Source organism: Moschus berezovskii, chromosome 3 (assembly GCF_049115385.1).
Source record: "Moschus berezovskii isolate FMDL1 chromosome 3, NW_MosBer_1.0, whole genome shotgun sequence".
Classification (NCBI taxonomy): Eukaryota; Metazoa; Chordata; class Mammalia; order Artiodactyla; family Moschidae; genus Moschus; species Moschus berezovskii.
In genome coordinates, this window is record NC_142462.1 from 74,497,434 (window position 1) to 74,514,413 (window position 16,980).

Here is a 16,980-nt window from a genome sequence, read left to right on the forward strand (position 1 = left end):
TATAAGCTCACACCGCTCTGGTGTGTTTAATAAAAGACGTCCTTTCTGCCTGTTTAGCTTGCCTCATATGTAATTTGGAAGACATTCCTTCCCACGCAATTAAGGTTCTTCTTTAAGAATCACAGTTGGATGACAAAGAGCTGAAAGTTACCCACCAACTGCTCCATCTTTTATTTTCCAGATGAGGCCACTGAAACCTGGTGACGTTCCAGAGGCCACACATGACCAAGGAATAAAATGGAGAAGGTCCCAGGGCCCCTGCTCCAGGACTGTGGTGAGCGCGCTGTGTTGACACACTGCCCACTGGGTGATGCCCAGGAAGAAACAGAGAAAGCCAGGGACAGGCAGCAAGTGACAGCCTACCCATGACTCCCAATGCCAAGGTCAGGACCCCTCCACATCAGAGCCCCTCCCACATACCTCCGGGACAGGCCAGGCTCTGGGCCTCTCCCTCAGGGAAAGTCATGCCCAAGGCATCAGCTCTGGGGGAGTGGACTGCAGGTGGCTCGGCACCTCAGGGACCATACACTCCCTGTGCAGTTCTCAGTACAGGCCCACTTTTTCTACCCAAGGGACATCTGTGCTGTCAGGGCCAGAACACTCCCCGGGCTATGCCCGGACCCTCAGCGTCTTCCAGGAATTGTGCCCGAGGAGGGTGTTCTGACAGCAGGCATGTTCAGCCTGGTCCCATAACCAGTGAGTCCTCCTGTCCTCTGGGCTCACCATCAAATGCTCTCATGTCTTCTCTGGAGCCTGAAAAGGCCGATCCCACAGCCTGGACAGCTGAAGGGAGGGCAGAGGGGAGAGAGGGAGATTGGCCTGTGCCCCAGAAGAGGGTGGCCTCGTTGCCTTTCTCTCCTGCAGCCCCGGCACACAGACTTTAGAACTGTGTGGCCTGGTGGTTGGGAATCCCACAGAGCATCCATCCCTAGCCTTGACTCAGGCTGCTTCCTCTCAGCCATGCTTCCCTCCTGTTTTTACCTGACTACAATTAACCTGTCTCAAGGTTGCCTTAAGAGATCATGACCAGGGTGATAAAACACCCACAGTGAAAGTTAACAACCACTGGAAACATGGAGCAGGACACAGTGCTCCAGGCACTCTGCACACAGAGCCCTGAGGCTGGCTCCGTCACTATCCTCATGCTCCATAGGAGGAAACTGAGGCAAAGGGGGTGCATTAGGGTGCCCAAAGTCACAGAGCTATGAAGGGGTGTAATCTAGATGCAAGCACAGGGAGATGGCTCCAGAGACATTCTTCACTCCTGGAGCCCCATGGCTATAGCCACATTCTGAATTCCCTCGGCTCTCTGAACCCCGGCTGGGTTCTGCCCCATCTCACAGTCAGGAGCAGACGTATGGCTCTCCTCCAGGAGACGGATGCTCTAGTGGCCCTGGCCAGCCCAGCCCTGCCTCCCAGGACACCACGCAAGGTCCTCTAATATCAGGGTCTCTAACAACAGTGGGCATACCTCAAACCCAGCCCAGGGATCCACGTCCTAGGCACCCCCCAAGCTGATGCAGGGCCCCACCCACTGACTAAGGGGTCTTTCCCTGCAGAGGCAGCTGCTCGCCCTCAGACAAAGAGAAGGCTCTCATAATCACAGTCTGATCATGGCTTCCCTTAGTCTGACCCCACTCCGTCCTCGCTCTGATCCTGCAGCCCTCGCTGTGGCAGCTCCCTTTATCTGTAGCTATGGCCCAACCTCTAGGACTCAGTGACAGAGGTCGGATCCTTGGCCTCCCAGCCGACATCACCCCACCGCCCCAGGCTGGGGATGAATGAGGAACAACCCCAGCTCACCAGCATCTCTTCCGCAAAGAAAGCAGAAGCCGAGCAATACACTAAACCATGGTTCGTACCTGATGGATGCTCTGCTGAAGAAAAGTCACCAGCTCCTCATAGCAGGTCAAACTGTGGAGGATGAGCTGAGAAACACAAACACACAGGGTGAACTACCCAGGCCCGGTGGATGGACCCCATGCTGAATGAGTTTCTGTGGCCCTGACTCCCGTAGCCAGCGGACCCCACTGGGGAATGACTCTACAGTCAGAGAGCGGTGACCTCAGGAGCACGGGTGCAGAGGGGCTCCCGCAGCTATGTGTGACTTAAGGGCTGCGGGGTCCATTTGGGGTCTCTGGGGCTGCCACCTTGCTGCAACACTGGACCTGCCTTTAGAGATCTGAGGATTCAAGACATTGTGGGACAAAAGTCCAGGAGTCCGCATATCATGTGAAGCTGATGGGTGGGGCTGCACCCTGAGGGCTAGTCTCAGATTTCTGAGAAGCACCTTGAGGGCAGGGTGTCCAGGGGGGTACAGGGTGAGTGACCCTGTACCAGATCACCACCACCAGCCAGTTCTAAGCCCAGCAGGCAGCGTCCTGAGTTCAGTGCAAAGCAGTGGTCATGAGCCTCCTGGGCTTTCTCAGCAGGTCAGAAAAAAAACACTTTTCTAGAAAACATTCGACAAAGTGAGATTCTTAGGTAGGATCCCAGGACACATATGTCCAAAAGGAAATAAAGTAAACGAGAAATTCTCAGTGAAGCAGTTAATGCGTGGGAAAGTGTCACCGTTTCTGCATGTCCACACGTCGCGCATTTCTTTCCCGACCTTGTCGTCCTCGAGTCTGGCTTTGTCCATCAAAGCTCTCTTCTCTGCTCTCAACTTCCTCTCCCTCCCACCCCCAGCATCCTCTCACTGCAATCCCAGAGAGGATGCTATGACATAAGAGGGCACAGGGAAGGCTGGGTTGAGCCAAAAGGCATTACGTACAGAAGACTGCAGGGACTTCAGATTCCATACAACCTCAGTGTGACAGAGTTCCTGTCAGCCTTTTAGCCATAAAGCCAGTTCTGGCTGGAGTCCACTGGGAAGACCCCCACCTCAACCCCAGGGCACAGGGAGGGCTTACCCAGCCCCAACTGAGGGAGGATTTACTTATATAAAAGGAGACTGTCCCCAAACAAAGCCAAAGTTTGCGTGATAATTTTCCAGAAAGCCGTACTGTTTCTAAGACTCCATCTGCTTTGTATTTCCCTGTTGGACTGAAGTGCTGTGTTCCCGAAGCCCTAAAAAGGAAAGGGAGATACATGAGTCTCTGCTCGCAGAGAAGACATGCCCTAGAGCCAGGGCGAAACCACACAGCCACTCAATGAGGACAAACAGAAAGGTGGCCCAGAGGAAAGAAAGGAGCCAAGTGCTTCTTTTGCCGCTTTGAAGTCACCCACTAAGCTGGTCCAGAGAACTCCACTAACAGGCGGGGGTGGGGGGGTGAGGGGGTTGATATAGAGTGGAAAAAAGGACAGCTGAAGGAGAGCCTGGGATAACCAAATCCAGATCCTGGCAGCCAAAAGTCTGCCTCTCACCCACTGACGAGCATATTTCCAGACTAAGGAATGCTGACTTGCCCGTGGTTTTTAGGGACTTGAGGAAGTCCAGCCTCTGTTCTTTTGGAGGTCATCTGTTTACACAGCCTCTGTATGTGCAGCCAAAAGCGGCATGGACCAGAAGTGGCATTTGGGTTTGGGGCCACTATGACATGAGCCTGCTGGGCAGGCTTGGAACTGGCCACTGCCCCTCTCTGGGCTTGTTTCTTAATTTGTAAAGTGAAGAGAAATTGAATTTTTCTCCACCTGCTCTCAGGGCTGCCATGCAGACCCTAAGGGCCAGGGTTTGTAGGTTAACTGGAACATGGGCACCAAGGACAAGCTCTCGATGAGAACAACAGTGGTGAAGACGATAATAGCTAACACGGGCCTGATAGTATGTGCCAGAACTTATCCTGAGTACTTCATATGACTCTATCATTTATTTATATGAATAAATGACTAAACTGATCAGTGATACTACCATTTATTATATATCATTTATACTGACTCATTCAATTCTCACAATCACTCCATTAAGCAATCACTGTTATCACTCCTATTTCCCAGATGAGTAAACAAGTTAGGCACAGAGAAGTCAAGTCAATTAATCAAGGTCACACAGCCAATAAGCAACAGCACTGGGAGTCAGCCTTTGGAGTCTCTTAAGTGCTGTGCTCTTCTGACCCCTGTGCCCCAGCGGGGTGACCTCCTTGACTAAAGCTTGGCCACACAGCTGGAATGAAGTGAGGCTTCCACTCTCCAGGGTCAGGCCGAGGAACCGGCAGACCATCCCTGTGGATTATGGGGGTGGGATCCTCCGTTAGCAGGACGGGGCAGGGAGAAGACTGCACTGGCTCCACCACTGCCATCTCACCTGAGTCTCCATCTAAACACGGGCCCAAGAGACACAGCAAATGGGAGCGTACTTTGGGGACTGGCTCTGCCTAGAGGCTGTTTTCCAGGGTCTTCAGATCAGAGAAATACAGAGGGGAACAGGCTGCCAGGGCCCAGGGGTTTTCCCTGGTGGGTTACAGCCCCCAGCGCTCCCTAGGGACAGGGTCCCTGGATCTGACACCCCTTCAACTGGGGCCATGCGGAGGGCTGGCCCTCTCCCAGGGCAGGGCTGCCCAGCACATCAGGGCGACTCTCTGGGCTCCCCCTGACCTGGAGCCCAGGGAAGGGGTCTAGGAGGACACAGACACGGTCCTTCAGCCCAGACCGCCTGTGTGAGAAGACGACTCCCCCAGTGACGAGAAGGCACACAGCCAGTTCGCCTGCAACCCAGCCCGCCCGAGGCAGAACAGCAGCAACACAGCCCTGGGAAGCACTTACAGTGTGACCACGGCTCTCTCGCGGCCCCCAGCCCGCCACACAATGTCTGCAATGGCCAGGGCCAGGCAATGGGTCCTGCGAGCGTTTGAAGGCTGCAACCTGAGGACAGAAAGGGAAACGTGCTTAGGCCTGTAGTGGCAGAAGTTACAGACGGCACAGCCGTAAGGCAGAGGACCTGTCCTTTCCTCTGCTACCCAGAGGACTCAGACAGAACCTGGGACGAGGGCCTCCGCAGATGAGGACCAAGAAAAGAGACGAGAGGAAGGGGTCCCTGGCAGGGCTGGAGGAGGAGCAGACTGAGAAAATCACCCACGGGAGCACAGCAGCCTCTGGAGACTTGGCAGGGCCCAGAGATGTGTGCAAGAAAAGCCTGCAAGGTCTGACAGAGCCGGGAGACTGGGCCCAGAACTGCTGCCGCCCCACGCAGAGGCACAGCCCTGCTGGGCCAGTCCTGACACCTGGGCCCTGGGGACAGTGGCTCATGCAAGCAAAGCCTCCTCCAGCTGATAGAGGTTGAGACCCAAAGTGTAGACAGGAAATGGCCTGACTTGCTGATTACTTAGACACGGGGTGTGGAGATGGGGGAAAGGAAGGATTCATGATGACTGCAGGGTTTGGGGTGAGTGCATGGGGGAGCCGAAATGTGGGCACAGGGCGGGGAGCGGGGAGATAGGAGATGTGTGTGGGACGTCCCCCCGAGGGACCCCCATGCCTGCCCCCCACCAGGTGAAGCTGTCGCTCTAAAGCCTGGGAGAGCAGCTTGGGCTGAGCAGAGGTTTATGGACCGCCAGCCTGTGAGGTGTCCTGGGCACTCTGAGTGGCTGATTTCCCAGAGACAGGATGAACCAGGCACAGGCGGGGCCAAGGCTGGAGCCTGGTGGAACTCCAGTACATGAGGGAGGCAGGGAGGGAGGCAGGAAGGGCAGAGCTCGGGGAGGGGCCAGTACTATCTTAGAACCAAAAGGGTTTCAGAAGGACAGGCAGTCAGTGGTGTCAACAATGGCGGAGAGATCTCTGGTGGCACTGGCTGGTAAAGAACCCGGTGCCAAAGCAGGAGACATGAGAGATGTGGGTTCGATCCCTGGGTCGGGAAGATCCCCTGGAGAAGGAAATGGCAACCCACTCCAGTATTCTTGCCTGGAGAATCCCACAGACAGAGGAGCCTGGTGGGCTACCATCCATAGCGTCGCAAAGAGTTGGACGTGACTGAAATCACTTACACACACACAAGAGGCCCCTAGTGCATGAAGTCAATAAGGGAGAAGGAGCAGCAGTCAAATACAGACGCTCTGTCTCCAGGGCTCCACAGAGCTGTGGTTCTTGCCCAGCCCTGGATCCTGGGCTAAATTCCTACAGAGGCAGGCTGAGTGTCTGAGTGTTCCGCTACCGAAGGAACAAAAGGGGCTTGATGCCGGGGCTCCCAGGAGTATGGAGGGAGTTCCCATGTGTTCAGTTACCAAGTACTCTGAGTTCCAGGCTGAGCTGTTGGGAGAAAACTGCTGTTTGTACTTCCTCCCCAGGGTAGGAAAGGAGAACCTGGAGACCAGGACACAGGTCACCATGGGGGGCAGCACATGTTCACAACCTAGAACCTGGGACCTAGAGCCGGCCGTCTGCACCGAGGTTGTTGTGGTGCAGTGTCTTTAAAGTGGGAGGTGATGTGACACAGGGCCCCTCCATGTCCCCCTTCCTAAACTGGCCGTAGCAGTCGTACCTCCTGCATCGTGTTAGGCGATTTACAGAAGACGATGTGCGTCAGGTCCACGGCCAGTGCCTCGCGTGTGGAGGATGCTCCTTAAAGGGTACCTTTTGCTTGTTGTCTTTATGGAAGTGTCCCCACTTGACATTTGGCCGTGGCCAAAGAGTTGACAGGATGGTGAGCCCCCGACATCTGGTGTGAAAGTGACGACAAGCCACTGACACCAGGCAATCTTTCAATGAGACAAGCGAGCGCTCAACCACTTGAGAAATGAGACTCAGAGTGCGTGGGGTGTCTGCAGCCTCAGGAAGCCTGCTGCTCCTCTGGAAACAGTTACCCCACCACCAGCACCCGACACTTGGGAAGCACTGGCTGCGGGCCACTGTCAACCATGGAAACAAAGGTGAGGAAATTTATTGCTCTGGGACTCAGGAGCGGCTGCCAAGGACCATGGAGGGACAGGAACGCAGGGCTTGTCAGACAAAGGAGAAAGGGCTGGATGTTCATCTCTTTGGAATCAGGGCCCATGGATGTGGACTCCATCATCCTCACAGCTCCTGTCTCCAGTCCTGCCCCCATCCAGGGGGCAGTCAGTCATGTCGGTCCCAGCTCCTGGGCACCCACGCTCATGGCCCTCCTGCCCCTGCTCCTCAGCTGAGCTGCCCAGCACTGCTGCTCGCCTCGCCCTCCCTCCAACCTCACTGCACAGACTCTCTGCAGGTTCCTCCTGCAGCACACGTGTGACCAGGGGGCCCCCCGCCATCTCGCACACACACCACACACACACCTAAACCCTGCAACATGGGCAAGAGTGCTGCAAAGTTATGCCCCGACTGTATACTCTGCCTAGAGCGTCTATGCTGAAAAACCCCCAGATGGAGCTACTGGGTCAACTTCCAAACATTCACTCACACTACCTTGCAGAAGCAGGTGACCCTTCACTGAGAGCTTCTCAGGGCGGCCACAAATAAGACTTTAAAAACCAGCATACGTTATAAGTACTCATCATGTTAGAAGCTGTTAGGAGCACTTCACACGCATTCCTGCATGAATCATCAAAGCCACCCTATGAAGGAGGTGAGATACTTATTGTCTCCTTTTAAAATGGGGAAACCGAGGCACAGAGCCTAAATGATTCACCTAAGGTCACACAGTTAGTAAAAACTGGACAAAGTGAAATGACAGTGAGGGAAGCAGGAGAGGGTGGGGAGGTGGAATCCACCGTTTGGAGCCCCAGGCATCAGGCACAGCATCCCTCTGCCTCTGAGCCTGTCCCTCCTGAGCCTGCAATGCCATCAAGAGACCTGGCTCCTGGGTGGGGCCTGTCTTCCTGGTCTCACAGGCTTTAGTTACAGACCCCCTGAACGTCCATGTTTCTGCACAAAGTCCTGGTTCTTTCCATTGGCTTCCAGTTAGCCTCTCCATCCTTCCCTGGGCCTCCTCTAGCTCTTTCTTTTGGAACAAGCTTTCCAAAAGATGGCGGCATGGGGGCAAGTGCAGTGCTGGGGACTGCGTTCCACTCCTGGCTCACTCAGGGGAGCCCCTTGCCCTCGCTGGCCTTCGCCTCCCCACCCGGAAACGCGGACACTGGACCAGATGTCCCGAGCATCCTTCCAGCCCTGTCCTCTGCCATGTAACCAGCCGCAGGGCATCCAGGGCTGTGGTGGGTGCGGATGACCGGAGGCGGTGGAGAGGTGCTGTGGTAAATCACTGGGCCTCCCCCTTCCCCGGGGAGCTCAGTCTCTGCCTTCGCCTTGTTGACAAGGGTGGGCCTGAACTGCCTTCCCCCAACCCCGACCATGAACTCAGCACCTGGCCAGGCTCCTAAACCAAGAGAAGCCTTTTGCTGCTGCTCAGTCACCCAGTCATGTTCAACTACGTGTGACCCTATGGACTGCAGCCCACCAGGCTCCTCCGTCCATGGGATTCTCCAGGCAAGAGAGTACCAGAGTGGGTTGCCATGCCCTACTCCAGGGGATCTTCCCAACCCAGGGATTGAACCTGGGGTCTCCTGCATTTCAGGCAGATTCTTTACTGCTAAGCCACCAGGGAAGTGTCTTTCAGTTCAGTTCAGTTCAGTCGCTCAGTCGTGTCCGACTCTCTGCGACCCCATGAATCACAGCACGCCAGGCCTCCCTGTCCATCACCAACTCCCGGAGTTCACTCAAACTCATGTCCACAGAGTCGGTGATACCATCCAGCCATCTCATTCTCGGTCGTCCCCTTCTCCTCCCACCCCCAACCTTTCCCAGCATCAGAGTCTTTTCCAGTGAGTCAACTCGTTGCATGAGGTGGCCAAAGTATTGGAGTTTCAGCTTTAGCATCAGTCCTTCCAATGAACACCCAGGATTGATCTCCTTTAGAATGGACTGGTTGGATCTCCTTGCAGTCCAAGGGACTCTCAAGAGTCAAGAGTCTAATTCCTCGCAGGAGAAGTGCAGGATTTGTTTGGGGATGGTGATGGGGGTCAGGGAGGAATACGTCCTGTCTTCCTAGGACTTTCAGATTAAATACCCAGGTCTTTCAGATTAAAAAGATGGTTCTACCATCCTCATTAACTCAAAGCAGGCTCGCCTGTCCACTCTGACATGCCCGCCAGTCTGAGCCTACAGAAGAAGAATCAGAGGAAAGCTGGCAAGTGACTGCGGGTCTTTCTTCTCCCTTTCAGGGTCACATGCTCCCAGCGCAGGCCTGGGGACCACTGGATCTGGAATCTGAGCCTGGCTCCACTGACTAGCGTCTGGAGGGGCCTTGGGCAAGCGCCCCTCCTTCTCTGGGCCTCAACTTCCCCAGTTGAGAAGTGAAGTGAAGGCAGGAGGACAGCTCGCTGGCCCATGGTGTGTCCCAGGCCCTCAGGGGAACGAGGCTCACCATCGCTTCCCACGAGCCAAGCCGGCCGGCACAGCCCCTCCTGCAGTGGAAAAACACCAAGTCCTGCCGTCCGGCTCCATCCTCCCCGATTGAGCAGGAGCCGGCTGCCGGCCTGATGGAATGAGTCTTAATGAAGCCAGACAGTCCCGCAGAAAAAACACCATCGCTGCCAAGAAGCCTTTACTTCAGCATGATTTCCCTGGAGGGCGCAGTCACATCCTTGTGCGGCTTTCACAGAACCGTTTCCCCATCATTTGTTGGGGAGGCAGTGAGCAGGGGGGCACCCCCACCAGGCCCGCTGACCCAGTGCAGGAAGGCCCACCAGCCCCAGTCCCAGAGACCCCCAAGGACCCAGCATGGCAGCTGCGGATGCTGCCCCTGTCCCTGTGTGATGTGAGGGCCTTTGCAGTGTTCCTAAAGGGAACAGAGGAGCTGGCCTGCTTTCTTTTTTTTTTTTTTAAGCCGGATCATTTTTGAAATCTCGGATTTCAGAGTCAAAAGGGAGGACTGAAGGTTCAAACCCAGCTCAGCGCACACAGCTCACGCAGCAATGTCAATAACCCAATCAATGTCGAGATCATACAGATGAATCCATGCAGCCAGAGGGGCTGAGGCTGCGAGAGGTTCTTGCAGGGACGTCTAATGTCACCCTTTCCTCACATGAGGCAGCAGATCCCCAGGGGTTCACTGGACTCTTTTGCATTGATTTTTTTTTTCCAAATTAGGAAAAAAGGGGAGGTTCTGCCCAGAAGCGCTTTGTGAACTATAGCACCCACAGAGCTATACCTTCGTCACTGACAGTCTGTCTGGGGTCCAGCCCTCGGGTGTTTTAAGCCCACGACACTTAGCCTCCTGGTGCCCGCCCCTTCCTGGCCTCTCTGGCCATCTGGTACTCTGAGTCTCTCACAGGGCACAGCATGGTGTGACACGCAGGGTGTCACGTGCCAAGCTTGGCTCTATCTTGGAGGCCAGGTGTGAACCTGGGCAGGCATCTTTCTGTCTCAGTTTCCCTGTATATACCCTGGTAGGTGATCCCCAGGTCCCACACACTTGCACAGCCCTTCATTTATGAAGGACTAGGCCTCGCTGGCCCACGGGCTGTAATCCAGGTCTCTGGCCAGTCCAGTACTCTCTTCAGCAGCCCCCATCCTGAGACAGGCTAAGACCCCAGAGCTGAGCACTGCCCCAGCCTCAGCACAGGCACCAACAGGATGCACGGACACCCACTTGGCACGGACAACTTTCTATGGCCTCTGATCTGGAGGGCCTCACTTCTGCAAGCAAACCCAGACTTTCACCCTTCCATCCCTCCGCTGACAGCCTCAGGCCCCAGCCCCGCACTCCCCTGGCCTTTGCTTGACCTAAGACCTAGCCTGAACCCAGGAAGACTCTCTCCTCTCACCCCCAGTCGCCTTCCAGTCCCAAGGCAGGTTCATGCCTCAGCAAAGTCAGGCCCACTGCACAGCAGCGGGAGGAGGAGACACGGGAGGAAGGTGGAGAGGCAGCTGGTGTCCCTTGCCCACAACCTGTCACCACTGGGACCTCCCCGAGCTGGTGCTCCATAGAGCCACATTTTCCCAAGTCCCCTCAGGCACTTGCAGCGGTTCTGGCTAGACAAGGGAGCCTGCGTCACTAGGCCAAGCTCTCTGTCCCTCCCTCTAGGCTGGTCATGAAGAACACCCACTCTTGGGTCTGCTTGGCCATCAACGCGAGCAGGAAGGGAGCCCACTCTGCTAGGCCTGCGTGGAGAACAGCTCGCGGTGCAGGGCCCCAGGCAACAGGGAAGGGACTTTCCTGGAGCACCTCAGTTGTGGGGCTCCCTGTCTGTCCAGCTGGCCGAGCTCTCCTGGCCAATCCGCAAAGGCCTCCTCCAGCCTGGCCAGGCCACCATCCCCCAGAGCGGGGTTCCTTCCCACCAGGCACACCCCACACATAAACCCCAGCAGCCAGCAGCTCCTTCCAACCTCCTCCCGCTGTGTACCACCAGCTGGCCCCGGAGGGACTTCAGTCAAGGCTGGCCCCAACTCTTCTCTCTCAGCTGGTACAGGTTTCTTTCCAACCAGAGCCCGTTTTGGGCCCCTAGCCGGAATGGCTTTCTGCCTCCCAAACCCTGGCTTCCCTCTCAGGTATGGAAGGAGAGCAGAACTCTCTCCTGAGGACATGCCTGGGGATCCAGAGGCTGTCACAACCCCTCAGTGGGGCTGCAGGGTGGGAAACGAGAAACCAAGTCTGCCACGTGCAAAAACAGCCCTTCGGGGAACCAACTTCCTAACTGTTGGGAAATGATCCACAACTTCCCCTGAGAAGCCCAAAGTCCAAGTTCAAAAGCAGCTCTGAAGGGGCATGGGGCTGAAATGAATTATAAAACATCTCCCACAGTGGCCAAAGCCAAGGCTTGACCTGAGCAGGCTGCTGGGCCCTGAGGGCCCTCTGGTAGCCCGGCCTTTACCCACCCACCAGATCAGGGCCTCACCCTGCCCCTCTACAACTCTGCCCTGGTCACCCCAGGCAACTCTCAGCTCCTCTCCCTGCCCTGGGGCCTCTGCACATGCTGTTCTCCTTCCTGGAATACCAACCCCTCCCCTCCCAATCAGCCTGGATAATTCATGCATTTGTCCATGCCTTCATTCAACAAAAATTCTGAGGGTTTCTTCTGTGGACTAGGTCTGGGGCTGGATGCCAGGAACGAGCTATGGATCAGGAAGTCCAAGAAGACTCCTGTTCTCAGGGGTCTTGAGTTCTGGGGTGCAGGTGATGGGCAAGTGATGACTTGGATATAAAGGGCATCTCGTGGTAGGGGGCTTGCAGGCAGCATCTGGGGAGGTCAGGGAAGGCCGCCCTGAGGTCACAACTTCTGCACAGTGAGGAGCCAGGGGAGGAGTCTGAGGGATTTGCTGGGAAAGGAGAAACCAAGGGAGGAACAAGCTCATGCAAGGACGTGTGTGAAGCTCATTGGGAGTCCTGCTCACAATCCAGATCTCAGTAAGATTAAAGTGCCATGTGTCTCCAGCAAGCACCCCCCCAACCCCCCAACCTTCTTCATGCCCAGGTGGGCCCTGAGAACCTGGCCTGTCCCGTGACCTCCCACTCGTCTTGGCTCTTGTATTCAGGGGTAGGTCCCATGAGGGCAAGTCCACAGTTACCATGCTGGGCCCCGCACTCCCTCCAAATGCCTACTAAGACCTCTCTGCATGCATTTCTCCTGTGCAAGGAGGGAAAGGGGACAATGCATGCACATGTGCTCAGAGAGGGTCCCTGTACCCTTTGACAGCAGGCAGCCAGAGGCCCCTCACTCAGCCAGTCCCACCCAGCCAGTCAGGAGCATCCGGGACCATCACGCACCACATGGGCCTCTCCCGACCACAGCATGGGCAGCACTTCACTGGACTAGACTCCAGAGCAGACAGAGGGGAGAAGAATAGGACAAAGTCTGACCTTGCTGTGGAAATGGTACATCACTGGGTTTCTGGTGACATACACGCTATGCCTCTGGATAGCATCTTTCGGCTTGAAATCAAACACCTTGATTATTACTTCAAAAAGTAATTAGACGAATCATCTTACTGGACAAATTCTAAAATTCCAATCATGAAAAGATACCTTCACTTGGACCCTGTCTAAGGCCACATCCTTTAAGCTGGTAAAACATGTTTCATTTGTACCAAGCTTGGCAGGGTACCTGGAGAACTAGTATCTTTCCTAGTGAACCAAACATGAATAAACGAGGGGTATGGGCCTTGTCTTTGAAAAAAAAAAAGCTACCAAAATGCCTAGGTCAAGAGCAAGTCCCTTTAATTAGCATTCAGGAACTGGCATAACTAAACTGTGATTTTCAAATCTGGTTAATTACAACTTTGGAGAAGAGAATGGAAGTGTCTGCTGGGTAGGACACCTCCACGGTGCTGGGAATATTTTCTTTCTTCATCTGGAGATATGTTCATGGGTGTGTGATTTTGCAATAATTCATTAAACAGAACATACAGGAGTTGTGCCCTTTCCTGAGTTGTGTACTCTTCTGTATGTATGTTGTGGTGGTGGTTTAGTTGTTAAGTCATGTCCAATTCCTGTGACCCCATGGACTATTGCCTGCCAGGCTTCTCTGACCATGGGATTTCCCAGGCAAGAATACTGGAATGGGCTGCCACTTCCTTCTCCAGTATGTGTGTTAAGATTTCAACTGAAAAAAAAAAAAAAGAACAAGTTCTGTAACTCTGAGGGTTACTCAAAACAATTGGGAATGCAGTTATAGGTTAAGAGAGCTGCCTCTTCAAACTGGCCAAGCTGGTCTGCCCCTGGCCAGTCCCTCAATAATCCTTCTAGCTGAGCACCGACCACAGGGTAGGAGCAAGGTTTTCTCTTGTTCCCCAAGCTCACAGAGTGCCCTGGAGAGCAGAGAACACATCTATTCCTCTCTATATCACCCGTGCCTACACAGAATGTTCTAGAAACGTCAGTTGAGAGCGTGAGCGTGAGAATGCGCTGCGTGCAGAAACTCAGCCTGTGCGGTGGAGAATGAATGGCCAAGGGTGGAAGCCATGTCCTGTGGAGCTGGATGGACCATGTGTGGGGAGATGGCTGCTGGCAGAGATGGGGTAACAAGGGGAGGGAGGGGAGGCCTGGGCTTAGCGCAGGGGCCAGTGACCTGGGTGTGGACAGGATTCGGGCAGCTGCTGCTCCATTCCTGGGTTGGTGGGGGGAGCTGAGGATGGCCTGAGTTTCAACGCTGTTCCAGCTGCTGCTTCTCATGTGGAACAGGACTTAACAAGCCTGCCCGCTCCCAAGACACAAACATACGCAGGTCATTTAAACAGGCCTGTGCTGGCCCTGTTAGCCAGCCTCCATTTCCCTTTCCAGAAGACGGGAAATATCAGGGAACAAACACACGTTTCCTTGCTTATTTGTTCTGGACAGTGAGGAGAAGCCTTGGGAAAAGAAGATATTGCCGGAATGAACGCTGACTTACCGAGCGCAGTCAGCGCTGCTATCTCCTTCAAACAGGAGTTTCTGCAGGACACAGCCCTGGACAGCGGCCAGGACCCCACAGGGACCACCCTGCAAAGAAGGACACGCGTGAGTGCCTGTGAGAACTGGCCCAGGGCTCAGCCTTCTGTTCCTCCAGAACCAACCTCCACCCACAGGTTACAGAACACAGGAAGCCCAGGCCCCTCAAAGAGGGGTCTCTGTTGTGGCATCTACTTCCCTGAAGTGCCAACTCTCAGTCACAGGGAGAAGGTGGCAAAGACCCCGGCATCCATTGCTAGAGGAATGTATGTGTGATGTGTGAATGTGAGGTGTGTGATGGGAGGAAAGCAACTCTTCACAACCCACCAGAGGCCATCGTCACAGATGTCCAGTCATCCAGAGACACATTTCCATGTCCACAGGCTGAAGGTGTCAATTATCTATCCATCCTAAAAGCCTCCTCCTCCAGGAAGGCTTCCCTGACCACCTCAGCTAAACGCAATCCCCTTGGGCCACCTCCACTCATGTGAGCAACATTGTCCCCCTGGCCAGTAGCCTGCCTCGGCACTCAGTAGGTGTGTCTCAGAGGGAGGGGGCTTCTTGAAGGGCTCAGCCCTGCAGCCATCAACAAGTACAAGGACTGTCAGAGCAGGGCCCGCAGGTGCTCTTGAACTCAGGGTGCGAGAAAATGTGCCGACTTGCTCAGGGTAGGGACAGAAGCAGGTGGTCTTGGGGTTTTTCCTCCCCCTGTCCCACTTCCCTGGGGCAGTGTGGGGCAGAGGGAGGCTCCTGGGGCTTGAGAAATGGAATCTGGATGAGTTGCTGGATTTTATAGTATCTTCTGGCCCTGAAGATACGCCTTTTGGGAAATGTGTTTAAGCCACATTCAGATCCTGCCATAAGCTACTTGCGTTCCCCTGCCTATATCCTCTCCTCCTCAGGTCTCCTGGTTCTCACGCCAGATACTCCTGCCCGCTTCTGTAGCTCCTAGGTATTCACAAGCCTCCCTTTGTTCAAGCTGCCACCTGTTTCCAGCATCCTTTCTCCAGCTCTACCTGCAAAATCACCACTTGAGATACTCAGCTGAAGGACCCTCTCTGGTAACCCCAAGTAGACACAGGGGCTCCCACCCTGTTCCCTCTCAGTGAGGATTCCCACATCACGCATCACTTACATTAGGGGTCATGTTCCCTGGCCCTGCTCTGCCAGCCACAGTGAAGTTTCTGTCCTGGGTGACAATGTCCCTGATGGGCCCAGAGAAGGGTCCCGGGGGGCACTTAACAACAACCTGCCTTGTTCTGCACAATGCCATATTTTAAGGATACTGAGTCATTAAAGGAAAAACTCTGAAGTTTCCACTCTTCACTGAAACAGCAAAAGCTGGAACCAAACAGAATGGTCTTTATGTCCTGTCAAAAGAAGAAAGAATTTTATTGGTTGTTTTAAAAGCAAACAACAACACACGGCTGGCTGTTTGCATTCCCACAGGAGCTGGTCTTGAATTCTATCTAGCAGGGTAGTCTGTTTTCCAGCAGGGTCATCTATTCCCTTTTTGTTTTGCAAACCCATTCTTCTCATATTTGAGGAAAGAGAAAATTGACCCTGAGGGTCTTACCCCTGGCACATCTGTAAGCCCAACCAGCCTGTGCTGACCCAAACCAAAATCTTTTTAGGTTCCTTAGACGTTCCTTGATACACACAATTTTAGTCTGACATGGGACCTTGGGGATTCTTGACTGCACATTGTAATTACCTACAGATCTCCGAACAATCCTGATGCTCAGACCCCATGCTGGACCAACTGAAGCACAACCCCTGGGCATCAGATGTTGTGATCTGTAGTTGTAAATGAGTCCAATGCACAGCCAAGTTTGAGAACCTCTAGCAAACTATGACCTACAGGCCAAATCCAACCCTCTACTTCCTTTGTAAATAGTGTTTTACTGAAACACAGCAATACCCATTTGTTTACATATTATCTGTGTTTACTTTTAGTTCACAATGGCAGAGTTGTGTGCTTGCAGTCGAGAGCCAAAAATACAGGATCTAGCCCTCTGTGGAAAAAGTTTGCCAATCCCACACCAGAACAACTCCTTCCTATATGTAAGAATCTCAGCATCACCAGAGAGTGGTGCCCGGTGCCCCCCAGAACTTGGTTTGAACACCCCAACCACCAAGTGAAGGGGTTCCCACTATCTCCCAAGGCAACCCCTCCAGTTTTTCGCAGCTCTATCTTCTTCAAACTTCTGGCTGACATTGCTCTCCCATCAAACCAAGCCCCACCCTCCAGAGCCCCAGAAAGCACCAACACTTCCCCACTGACCAGCCCTCGGACGGGAAAGCAGAGCCTCTCCCCGGACGTCCCGCCCTATGCTGGCTGCCTTTCCTCTCTCTGTCGTGATTTTACACCCCAGAGGATCTGAAGGGCCAACGTGTGGATTCTGTCACTATACCCTCAGAGCCCCCTTCCAGGTCTTATCTTTCCTACAGACTCATATTTCCCTCTAAGGTCAGTTCTTTCTTTTCATTGTGCGTGCATGCTCAACAGTGTCCAACTTTTATCGACCCCACGGACCGTAGCCTGCCAGGTTCCTCTGTCCATGGGATTTCCCAGGTAAGAGTACTGGATGGGTTGCCATTTCCTTCTCCAAGGGATCTTCCTAACCCAGGGATCAAACCCACGTCTCTTGCAACTCCTGTACTGGCAGGCAGATCCTTTACCAACTGTGCCACTTGGGAAGCCCTTC

The 16,980-nt window shown here is 54.3% G+C and overlaps 1 protein-coding gene across 1 annotated transcript in view; it reads right to left on the reverse strand.

Moving 5' to 3' along the window:
• The window catches only part of MINDY4 (MINDY lysine 48 deubiquitinase 4), a 119,962-nt gene that overhangs the window by 39,499 nt on the left and 63,483 nt on the right, over positions 1–16,980 (reverse strand). The window contains exons 8-12 of the mRNA XM_055420925.2: positions 15,526–15,642; positions 14,235–14,323; positions 4,702–4,800; positions 3,006–3,069; positions 1,863–1,928 (exon numbers count right to left, since the gene is read on the reverse strand). Coding sequence (XP_055276900.2) covers positions 1,863–1,928; positions 3,006–3,069; positions 4,702–4,800; positions 14,235–14,323; positions 15,526–15,642 — 435 coding nt within the window. The remainder of the gene's footprint in view (positions 1–1,862; positions 1,929–3,005; positions 3,070–4,701; positions 4,801–14,234; positions 14,324–15,525; positions 15,643–16,980) is intronic.